At 36.9% G+C, this 12,689-nt stretch overlaps 1 protein-coding gene across 10 annotated transcripts in view; it reads left to right on the forward strand.

Moving 5' to 3' along the window:
- Positions 1 to 12,689, forward strand: part of STXBP5L (syntaxin binding protein 5L) — a 493,876-nt gene that overhangs the window by 455,684 nt on the left and 25,503 nt on the right. For all 10 annotated transcript variants that reach the window (XM_055260425.2, XM_055260427.2, XM_063630147.1 and 7 more), the window contains one exon: positions 7,517 to 7,877. In XM_055260425.2, coding sequence (XP_055116400.2) covers positions 7,517 to 7,877 — 361 coding nt within the window. The remainder of the gene's footprint in view (positions 1 to 7,516; positions 7,878 to 12,689) is intronic.

A 12,689-nucleotide genomic window follows, 5' to 3' on the forward strand; every position in this document is an offset into this window, starting at 1 on the left:
ACCTCCAATACCATCACAGGCCTTGATATAATCAACTAAATGTGCTTTCCCGAATTTAAAAGGAAAAGGCTCAAATGTAGCTATAATATTTCCCTGTTGATCTGGAGGGTGTATTCTAACAGGGAACTGCCAAGCCTCAAAATCACCCTCTCTTCTAGTTTGCTGAATTCCTGCCTGAACAGAACTAAGAGCGGTCGCTCGAGGCACTGCTTGAACAGTCACTGGGGCAACTACTTTTTACCCAGTGTCCTGTGGAAAAGAAAGATCTGGAGGGTTAGGCCACTCTTTTTCTTCAAAATAATAATGAGGTGGTGCAGAAGGGTAGGGATGAACCTCTCCCTCCTTTGCCACTTCAGCTTTAGCTGGCAAATAAACCTGGTCTGTAACCTCTTCTGTTACTTCATTATACTCTCCTTCCTCCTCATCAGTGTGAAAAATTTCCAAGGTGGAATGAACCAGACCCCACACTTGTCCCGTTGTTACACTGATGCTTCTGAGCTCCCCTTCTTACTCATCACGAGGATTGCTTTAAGAGTACTTGAGTGTCCTCCAGCTAGTTCCACGTTCTCCAACCATTGCTCCGGTGACCCTTCAACCTGGATTCAAGCCCCCACAATGGATGCCACTTGCTGAGACCAGCTCGGTCGGGAAGACCCTAACCCAGCGGCGCTAGAGGAATTAAAGACACATACAGAGAAATATAGAGGTGTGAAGTGGGAAATCAGGGATCTCATAGCTTTCAGAGCTGAGAGCCCTGAACAGAGATTTACCCACATATTTATTAACAGCAAGCCAGTCATTAGCATTGTTTCTATAGATATTAAATTAACTAAAAGTATCCCTTATGGGAAATGAAGGGATGGGCTGAATTAAAGGAATAGGTTGGGCTAGTTAACTGCAGCGGGAGCATGTCCTTAAGGCACAGATCGCTCATGCTATTGTTTGTGGCTTAAGAATACCTTTAAGCATTTTTCGGCCTTGGGAGGGCCAGGTGTTCCTTGCCCTCATTCTGGTAAAACCACAACCTTCCAGCATGGGCATTATGGCCATCATGAACATGTCACAGTGCTACAGAGATTTTGTTTATGGCTAGTTTTGGGGCCAGTTTATGGCCAGATTTTGGGGGTCCTGTTCCCAACACCTATCACTTTTGTCTGCATCAAAATCACTTGAAGGATTCATTACAATACAGATTACTGGGCCCCACCCCCAAAGTTTCTGATTCAGTAGGTCTGAGGTAGGGTCTGAGAATTTGCATTTTTAGCAAGTTCCCAGATGTGCTGAGTCTACAAAAATGAAGCCTTACTTCCTCCTTTTGTCTACTGATACACAGGGTTCTGCTCCCAGAAGGCTCTCTGCTCTTAAAGTCTTAAAATTATTAATAATTTTATCTTTTGATGTATGCTTGTAAGTAAAGACCAATGAGACAATGGAGCATGCACCAGGGGCTTGAAGCCTCTGCTCATGAGCAGTCTACCTCCCACCTACCTCTCACCCAGGCGATGACTTAGTTTGTGGGAAGAGAGGCATTCTACTTTCACTTTCCACTGCTTTTGGGGCCTGGAGTATACATAGAGGTGGTCAGGGTCAGGCACATGACTGGTGACATTTTGGGGCATGGAGGCAGCCATCCTTATCCTGAGTTGGTAGCACTTGGTGACTGTAGCATGTGGTCAGCCAACCAGAGGCCATGTCCTAGATTGAGACTCTTAACCAGTCCTGTTCCAGATAACTAGCACTTCCTAGCAAACAATTTTAAAGACTTTCTGGGAGTCACCCATCTTTTATAGTTTGAGGTGGCAGGATGGGGTCTTATTGCTCTCAAGAGGAGAAACTTGGCAGCCATCAGACTCACACGTACTTAAGTAACTGAAGTCATGTGGTGAGACCCTCAGTTGCCTGTGAAAGTCTGCAGTCATCTTGCAAGTATTCTCAAGCTGAAAGAGATATCCCCATACCTAAGAACGTGCTTCCTCAGGTCTGGTCTGGGCTTGAAGGACCCTGTCTTCCACCTTCCAACCTTCCTGAGACTGACTGGTTTGTCTCTTCTGGCCAACTCCATGTGGATAATCATTTCATAGCTCTGGGGACTAGCTATTGTGTTTTTGCTACAGTTCAAAATAGAGGTTAAATGTTCTTATATAGAATATTATAAAGATGAATAATAAAAAATTTTAACTTTACATAGAACATAAATAGCAAATATAAAAACACTAAAGAGATAGACCACAGAAGAAAGAAAAAAGCTTTATAATTTGCAACATTCAATGGTACCTCTTCTCCCAATTTTTGAACAAAAAGTTCCCCATAATTTGTAGGCCTAGTGCATTTTGATTTTGTGCTAGGCCCACAAATTTTGTAGCTGATCCTGAGTATATAATATAAAATAAGAGTTTAAAAATCCATAATTAAGACTGAACTGGAGTAATCAGGAAGTTAATAAACGTTTATTGAGCACATGACATGTCCAGATATTATAATAAACACTGAAGATAAAGTAATGACAAAGTCATATGAAGTTTCTGTCCTCAAATAGCTTACATTCTAGATAGGAATTGAGAAGTTCTGTGGAAGTTGAGAGACAATTTAAGTTTAAACAATGTGTATAAGGGAAAAGGAAAGTAAATATCTCAGGCTCCTTAAGACTCCAACTTTAATATAATTCTTCAGCCTCACTGGAACTTTAATCTGTTGATCCTACCATTTTCATTGTCATTCACCCCCTTCATGTTCCCACTTTCTAACTTAAATTTCACAGTCAAGCTCTATAATGCTTTTCTTTCATGCATTTTTGACTCTCTTGCTTCCTTTTTGCTTTGTTTGCTTTGTCATGCTTATTCAGCTTAATCTCAAACCTGGTTAAATTCAACTCTACCTATCCTATTTCTAGACCCATGTAGCTGAATATGGCTAGAGAAAAATACATAACCACACTAAAGTGTCTCATTTTACCATAAATCATCACTAACTTCAAGTGGGCTCTTATGCTGCTAGGTAACCATACTATATTTTCCTAGTCCTTGCCCCTGCACTCCTGGACAACAATTGCATATTTTCTTGTTTATCCTTTTGGTTGGTTGTGTGTGTGTGTGTGTGTGTGTGTTTTGTTTTGTTTTGGTATAGATGAGGTCTCACTCTGTCACCCAGGCTGGAGTGCAATGGTGCAATCATAGCTCACTGTCACCCTGAACTACTAGACTCAAGCGATCCTCCCGTCTCAGCCACCTGAGTAGCTGGGACTACAGGCATGCCATCATGCCTGGCTAACAATTACGTATTTTCTCTAGTCTCTTTAAATCTCCAAAACTTACTTTTCTATCTTCAATCTCAGTAATCACCATGTGTCGTCTTTTATTGAGAAAATTAAAATAATCAGATAAAAACTTCAGCAGCTATCATCACATCTACCAACCTATCTGCTTGTATCTTCATGGCCTGCATATTCTCTCCTGTTACAGTTACTAAACTAAGCTTCTAACTAGGTGACTCATTTAACAGAATCATTCTATCTCCTGGCCTATCCTAAAGGGAATCAAGGTTGGAAGCAGGCAGAGCAGTGAAGAAGTTAATATAATAGTCTGGATGAAAAATGGATAAAGGCTTGTGTGAACTGGGCGGTAGTTATTCACTGTATTCCACTTATACTCTGGACTCTGTTTATACACTAGACTCCACTTATATACTAGATTTTACCTGCTTTCACCTACTTAAGAAAGTCAATCTAGCAATTTTTCCTTTGTTTCCTTTATAATAAATGTTTTTCTTTCTACCGAATCATTATATAAATATATTGTTATATCTTCCATTAAAAAGGAGAAACAGTGGATTCTAGGCTGTTTTAGTAATGGGCAATATAGTAGCGAATAAAACAGACAAAAGTCCTTGCCTTCATAAAACTTACTTTCTATGGTGGAGATAGATAATGTGTGTGATAAATAAGTAATTTTATGGGATATTAGATACTAATAACTACTAAGGAAAAAATTAGAGCAGAAAAGGAGATAGGAATTCTTGGTCATTTCTCAGGCAACATCTTATTTGACATTTCAGCAACGTATTACACAGGCTACCATTCCTACCTTAAAACACTTCAAATTCTAGAGTGCTATTTTCACCTGATTTTCTTCCTACCTTCTAGCTATTCCTTCTCAATCTCCTTTGCTTGTTCCTCCTCCATTTCAGTGGACTTAAATCAGAATGCCCCAAGATTGATTCTTTGAAACTTTTCTCTTTATATTGAAGCACTAGATGAATTCAACCAGCTTCATGCCTTTAAATGTCTGATGGATCATACATTTATATTTATAGTCTGGACCTCTCCCCAAATTCCTAACATATATGCAGCTATTTGGTATCCATTTGGATGCTTAGTAAGTATCTCAAACTTAACATGTTCAAACCTGAGCTCCTGGTATTCCTCTCATTCCTGTCACACTTTTCTACATCTATTAATCACAATTCCATGCTGCCAGTTTCTCAGGTCAAAAACATTGGAATCACCCTTGACCCCCATATTTCTTTCATACCCTAAATCCAATTTGTTAACAAATCCTGCTGGCACAACCTTTACAATATACTCAGATTCTGACATTGCTCACCATCTCTACTATTACCACACAGTTCAACCAAGCCTCTATCCATTTTTCACACAGACTAATACACTAACCTCTTCACTGCTCTCCCTGCTTCCTGCCTTGGTTCCCTTTAGGATACGCCCAGGAGGTAGGGTGATTCTGTTACATGAAAGTTAGATTACATCACTTCCATTCTCAAAATCCTTCCATCTCACGATAAGTAAAAGTCTAGGTCTTTACCATGTCCTGAAAGAACCAACATGATCTGGCTCTACTTTATCTCTCTGATCTTACCTCCTATGAATCTTCTTGGCATTCTAGAAAGTCAAGATCTATAAAGAATCTGAGATTTTATTCTACTTGTAAGCTAATAAAGTTAGGTTGCCAGTTTCGATGCTGATAGAAGACATGAAACTCCTGGCTCAGAGACAAAAGATAATTTATTATTCACAACAGTCATAGAATATCTGTATTTTGTGCTGGTTTCCTGAACCCTAATTCCCACAGGATGATGAAAAGAAGGCTTCCCTTCTTTATTAGTTTGCTCAGGTTGCCATAATGAAATACCACAGACTCAGTGGCTTAAACAGCAGAAATTTATTTTCTGACAGTTCTGGAGACTGAAACTCTAAGTTCAAGGTGCCAGCAGGGCAGATGTTTAGTGAGGTCTCTTCCTTTGGGTTGCAGATGGCTGCCTTCTTGCTGTGTGCTCACATGGCCTTTCCTTTGTGTACACATAGGGAGGGGGAGAGAGAGGGAGAGCATGTACTCTGGTATCTCTTTTTAAAAGGACACTAATTCTATCAGATTAGAGCCATACCCTTGTGATCTTATTTAATCTTAATTATTTCCTTAAAGGCTCCATCTTCAAATAGATCCATAGTGGGCGTTGGGGCTTTAACATATGATTTTTTTTACAAGAGGTTGGCAGGGGATGCAAACATTCAGTCTATAACACTATTTAAAATTTATCCACGTTTTTTCAACACTTTCTATCTTCTCTTCTGCTTTAATTTTTTCCTTAGTACTCATTACTATCTAATATCCCATATGATTACTTATTTATCAGACATATTATCTATCTCTACCATAGAAAGTAAGTTTTATGAAGGCAGGGACTTTTGTCTGTTTTATTCTCTACTATATTGCCTATGACTAAAATAGAGCCTAGAGCACATAGAATGTCCTTGATACTGTATGTATTGATTGAATGAAGGTTGTAGTGGGCAATGCTGGTTGTTTGGGAAAGCTGGAGTAAAGTACACTCCTAGCCAGTGAGTTCTTCTTTAAGAGGAAAGTCCTAATTAATTAAGATCTTATTATTGAAGCCCATAAGTTTAAGCATACTTTGTAAGTGTATTTCTGAAGTAGTAGCTGCTTATAATTTAGATTTACTTGAGTTTTTTCCAGTTAGAAAAGATTAAAGAAAGAATTCTAAACGATTAATAATACATTGTTTGGAAAACTTAAACCCTGTATAAACCTAATGAACAGAATATAATCAAAGAATTTATGACTAAAAATTAAGAAACAAAGCAGCTCTTTTGGCAAGGGCAGCTTATTGAGAACTTCATTTTGATGCTGACAGATTGTATGCAATGAGTATAAGTAAAATGGCTTTCAAAATGTGGATTTCTTGTCTTTTTAACCTACTGTCAGCCGTCTCTAAATCAAGAATGCAAAGATATACTTAGAAAAGTCTTTCTATGGCAGGTAGTTATGAAAATGTGGTTTTACTGAATAGCAGGATCAATCCTAGGTTAATTTTAATTAAATCATTCTTCATAGCTTTTGGCATTTTTCCTTCATGGGAGATTGGGAGAGATGTTCTCCCTTAACCCTTAAACTGCAGCACCTAAACCTCTACTCCCCTAGCCTCTGCTGTTACCCTTATATACATTTATAGATTTCTTAGTTTTACAGTGGATTTAAAAACACAACTAAGATATTAGATCATCCCAATATACTCTTTTCAATTTGATAAATTTTAAGGACTTTATAAGTACTTTCTAAATGAGTATATTTTTATGTCACCCTTCCCTTTTCAAGTCTCTGTCACATGTACACCCTTGAGGCATATCAGTCTAAGCTAACATACTTACTCGCTCTGCATGATGTAAAAGGACAAAGGAAAGAAAGGGCTAATAGGGTACTGCTTAGGGAAGACTCTGGAAATATCCAAAGATCAATAGAGCCCAAACTACCTCCTAAGCTTTATAGTATATTGTCCTCCAAGACTGGTGAAAATCACCTATAGGCAATAATCTGGCATACATTGTCAACCTTGGAGAATCCAGGTGAGTAAAACCCCTTTCTGTGTAAAGATGCAAAAGCCTACCTAAGAGCTGAAGGTAATTGTTTTGTCTTTTTCATACGATTAAAATTGCCACCATGAATTCTAGATATTGAAATTTCTTCTTGTTTGATTTTGAAGAAAAATCAAGCATTTTCTAGCAAATTAGTCATGAAATAAGAAAATCAAATATGATTGTGTGATTATTTTTTCAGTTGAAGTTATTTCAATAAATAAAATATGCACATTTTTAAAATTTTCTTTTTTATAAAAGGACTTTAAGGGGGACTATATAGTATAATGAAAGAATCCTGGGGTAGAAATCAGAAAAATCCGAGTTCTAATCTAGGCTGTGACCTAACTTGCTGTGTGATCTGGCCCAACTTTCATAATCTTTCTGGGTCTGTTTTTTCTTCTTTTTTAATATAATGAGAGGGTTTGACCAGTTGGTGTCTTAAGTTCCTTTTAGACCTAACGTTCTATGATTCCAAATTATTATAACAGATGAACTCACAAATCTACAAATTCATATACATTAGGGCAATATTATGACTCTATAGGTATAAATTATCACCATGTAAAACTTTAATTCCCCATGGATGCTTTAGAATGAATTTGACATGTCAGTGATGTCCAATTGTTTTTACAGGTACTTTCCTCTCATTGAAGGGAGCTGTGCTAACATTCTCCTGTATGGACCAAATGGGTGGATTAATGCAACCGCCATATGAAGTTTGGAGGGATCCAAACAACATAGATGAAAATGAAAAATCTTGGAGAAGGAAAGTGGTAATGAACTCATCTTCTGCATCCCAAGAAATAGGAGATCATCAGTATACAATAATCTGCTCAGAAAAACAAGCCAAAGTCTTCTCACTGCCTTCTCAGACTTGCCTTTATGTTCATAACATCACGGAGACATCTTTTATACTGCAAGCAAATGTGGTGGTCATGTGTAACAGTGCCTGCTTGGCATGCTTTTGTGCTAATGGACATATCATGATAATGAGGTACTTGCCTTCTTATAAATTATCTGGTAATCACAACAATACCAGCAAGGTACAATTCTAAAAAATATATGTGTTATGTGCAGATGTTATCAAGAAGCAACCTGAGATCGTTGTTTCATTATGTTTCCGGATGTTTTATTATTCAACAGTTTGATGAGAGTTTGGGGTTTTTGTGTTTTGTTTTGGTTTTTCTTTTTTGCCAAAAATGCTTGGCATTGTGAGTAAATATATTTTTAATTGCTATGAAGGAATCTAAGAAAAGAATGATTTTTCAGTCATTCAGCAAATATTTATTGAGCATATCTCCCAGATGCTACACTAAGCACTGGAAATAAAAGATTAATAAGCTAAATGGAAAAGAAGTTAACTTTTACTTTTCCTGTGTTTCATACTTCACCCAAGAAATTTACATACAGAATTTCATTTGATCCCTAGAACTTCTCTAGGACATAGGAAAATAAACTATTATTTGCATCCTCCATTTTACATGTGTTAATAACTTAAAGTTACAGTTTGCCTGAGGTTGCAAGTCTAGGAAAAGTGAGGCCAGTCTGATAACTAAAAGTTATCAGATACTTTTAAAATAAAATATTGGTCAAGAGATTTCATTCTACTGTTAGTGAAATGAAATAAAATTTACGAGACACAAAAATAATTACCTAATGATTTTATGAATTCAGCAAATAGCTCATAAACATATACTATATAGAAGTCACTGTCTTTTTTTTTAATATCTCACTTATTTCCAAAAATCATTGAGACGAACATTGTGCTAGGCCTGTGAAGGATATAAAAATTAGTAAAACATGGTCCTAACCGTTAAGAAACTCACTGTCTAACTTGGGAGATAAGATAGATACACAGACATTATAACAAAAAGAAAATATAAATTCCAACAGAGGAAATATGGGATTGAATTTTCTAGCTACAAACTAAGTTCCCAGAGTTCAAAGTCACAGCATAGTTGAACATGTATTATAAAAGAAGAGTTGTTGGGAGGACAGTAACATGGAGAGGTAGTTTCAAGCAAATTGTTGAGGACCTTGAATGTCAGGCTGAGTTTGACATTTATCAATTAATAGGAAATGGGGTTTTAAGCAGGTAATTAACCTTCTCTAGCCATGTGTTAGGACATACACAGGGAGGGAGAAGTCGAGATAGGCTTTTGAACTGAGGTGGTGTCTGTATTGAAGGCAACGAGGAAACAGGTGTAAGGGAAACTTATTGAATGCAAAGCTAATTGGTTGTGAACAGTAATGGAGGTTGTTAAATCTCGAGAAGAGAGTTTAAAGGTTAAAAATTTTTTTGAACTTAGATAACGGTTATGTTATTAGCATATAGGAAAGTCAGAAGGATTTGAAAAAGCTGATAAAGAGAAATTTAATAATAAATTGAGAATAAATATTTGAAATTTGAGGTGTTATAAGCCATCCAGCAGAGGTTTAGCAATAAATTTAAGATTCGTACTCTTAGAAAAATATATGTGGAAGGTGCAGCTTTGGAAGTCATCTATGTAAATGCATCAGTAAAAGTTATGTCAGCAAATGAGATAATAAAGATAGCATAAAAAGAAACAAGAAATTGACTGAGCTGAGGATAGAAACTTGGGGGTATTCTACGTTTATGTAGTGAAAGAAAGAAGAAGATGCAGCAAAGGAGACTGAGAAGAAGTTATTAGAAAGATAGGAAAGGACCAGAATTGTATAACTTCATTAAATAAAAAGAGAAGAATATTAAAACAAAAGAGGTGGTCAAGAGGTAGGAAAATATAGCAGAGCGGTCAAAGAATTTGGGTACAAGAAAAAAACAGTAGATCTCACAACTGGTGGGATATTAATGATCTTTGAGAAAGCAAATCTTAGCAGCATGGTGGAAACAAAAGCTAATTTTCAAGGAGACAAGAATAGAGGCAGTGGTGTAGATCAGGGTTTGGCAAATTAATATCCAAAACAAAATCTACCTCCATTCCCCTATCTGATTTTGTACAGCCTGCAAGCACTAAGAATGGTTTTTAAATATTTAATGGTTGAAAAAACTCAAGGAGAAGAATAATATTTCATGATATGTGAAAATTATACTAATTTTAAATGTCAATGCCCATAAATAAAGGTTTTGGAACACAGCCACACCCATGTTTCTGTATATTGACTATGGCTGCTTTTGCACTACAGGGCAGAATTGAGTAGTTGCAACAGAGACTATATGGCCTGCAGAGCCTAAAATATTTACTATCATAAATATTTATGGGCCCTTTTCCCCTGGTATTGATTGTTCTTTCAGGAAATTTTGTGGTTAAAAGAGAGATGAGACAGGAAAGTCATTTAAGGGTGAAACTAGGTTTTGAGAGTGTTTTTTTTTTTTAATGCAGAAAATATGAGCAGATTTGTAAGCCAAGGGAAAGTAGTAAAGGAGAAAATTTTGAATAAAAATAGTCATTTTATGGTCTGTTCATTCTCTCATATATTTCTGATTCTTTTCTATCTATCTAGTTCCCTCTTTCTCAAACTGTATTTAGAAATTTCTGATAAGGTCATTTCAATCTTGTTTGAAAATGATTTAACTCCCAGACATGCCTCAGATTTGGGGGGAAAAAAAGGTCTATTTGTGTATGTGTGTAAATGTGTGTATCTCTCAGACACATACAGAGTCATTGATAAATGGTATGTCTTCCTCTGTCCTTTATAAAAGCTGCTTGACATGATAATGGTTACTTTGATATTGTGTCATAGTAGAAATCGTTCATGTGTTCCTGAGGATCCTCAAAAATATCTGAAAAGGAAATAATTTTGATATGATTTTAATAATACATATATATAAAGTGTAGCTAGGAAACAGTGGTATGTACTCTGCTGTATGGTTTAAAGAAATGAATCCTACAAACTAGCATGCACCTGGCCTCATTCATTTTCCCATACTGAGTATATTCCCAGGATCTTTCCAGACCCTATCAGAAGGTAACTCTCCTGAGCCCAGTCTTCTCAAGTCCTAGTTTTCTGATAGATCTCAGGTAGCTAGCCAATGGTTACTTAGATCCTAAATACCTGGACCCAGAAAAGCAAGTTTGAGAGTAGAGAGGAGAAATAGAAGAGGCTTTTCTTTGCATGAATTCTCAAACTTGGCTGTAAGAGACACTTTTTGTGAGATCCACCTTTAGTTACTTGACGCTATTTCTTTATTAAAGTGTGCTGCATAGAAGAAAGTCTTTTTTCTTCTGTTATAAGAGCAATTGTTTCCTAGCAGTTAGCAACTGACTTGCTCTTTCTCTTTTCCTACCTGAAGTGACTACACCTCTTTAATTTTCTTTTCTTGGCTTACTTGTTATTATACAATATAGACAATGTAGCACATCAGAAAAGTCAGTTGGAACCTCTTCCTCAGCTCCACCCTTTAATTTGACTGAATCTGTCATGGAAATCTGTTTAACTGGGATTGGTTTGGACTCATATCTTAGGGAGCTTAGTTACCAAAAGTGCTATAACAGATCATCTTTTAATATCTTTTTAAGATATTAGGTAATTCATCAATGAAGCTTTTGAATCCAGTGTGTAATTTACATTTATAGCACATCTCAATTCAGACAAGCCACGTATCAACTGCTCAATAGCTACATGTGGTTACTGGCTACCATATTGGATAGCACAGTACTTATTCCAATAGCACAGATTTCAGGTCCCATTTTACATAGTAAATTTCCAGGTCTCAAAGTATAGTTATAAACCACTTTGATAAAGGAAATCAATATTTTTTTCAAGGTGCTGGTTTTATGATCTGGGACAATTTAAAATCATTGTGCACACTTAGAATCAGTATAATGGTTTCAAAATTTATTAATTTCGAGTTTACCTTTTCCCTTTTGACATTAAAGATCTGATTAAAAGGCAATGAGACTGGTTTTCTTCAGTGGTTTGTAAAACTGGCTCGAAAAACAGTATCCAAAAGGACATTCTGATGAATATTTTAGCAAAATTATCTGCTACATTAGGATAAGCATGTAGCCATGGGGTAAGACAATTCAGATGGTATTCATTTGGATGTGCAAATTCTGATCTATTATTTATAACTTATTCTCATTCCCTTACAGTCTTGACCATATTTACTTATTAGTCATGCCTCCAGTGCAGTTGCCCTAAGTTATGGGTAATTTTCATTTCCTGTGTATAGAGTGAGTAAAGAAATGGGGAGCAAAGCCACTTCATTTCCAGGCACAGTGAACTGGACCCACACCACATCTCTTTCAGTTTTGCCTTAAAGAAAGACAATAGACCAAGTATGCAGTCAGACACTTTCTAGCTGTAGTGTTTCTGACATAGCCAAAGGCTGTAAGCCATTGTAGGAACATGTGAAGTGCTACAAAAAGTGCCCCTGAAATTGCTGGCCACTGCATTTAATCCATCAAGAACATTTGCTAAGCATCTATGTGAATTAAAAGAACTGTGCCTGTGATTTTTTTATTTATATGATTTTATGTGAAAGTCTAGTTTATTGGCTCTTAAGACCCATGTCCAGGAACAGGAGTGAGCATAAGGATGCTGACCTCTCCTTCTGGCTGTGCCTGTGACTCCAGAGTCCTGTCTTACTGTGACTTAAAGTTTGATGGAGAGAAAATGTAGGATCCATAATTTCTGCCAGGAAACCAGGGTCTTCCTGTTTCTAGCACTGAGAATGGGCACCCAGTGGTCTGAGAACACTTTCTGGGCTAACATGGTCCTCACACAGGGCTGAGAAAGAAAGTGTTCCCCCTCCTGGGAAGCATATGTAGAAGTTAAGATCCTGAATCTCTTCTAAACCAATAATTGACCTCTAGGCACCCAC

The sequence above is a fragment of the Symphalangus syndactylus genome, chromosome 21 (assembly GCF_028878055.3).
Source record: "Symphalangus syndactylus isolate Jambi chromosome 21, NHGRI_mSymSyn1-v2.1_pri, whole genome shotgun sequence".
In the NCBI taxonomy this organism is placed as follows: domain Eukaryota; kingdom Metazoa; phylum Chordata; class Mammalia; order Primates; family Hylobatidae; genus Symphalangus; species Symphalangus syndactylus.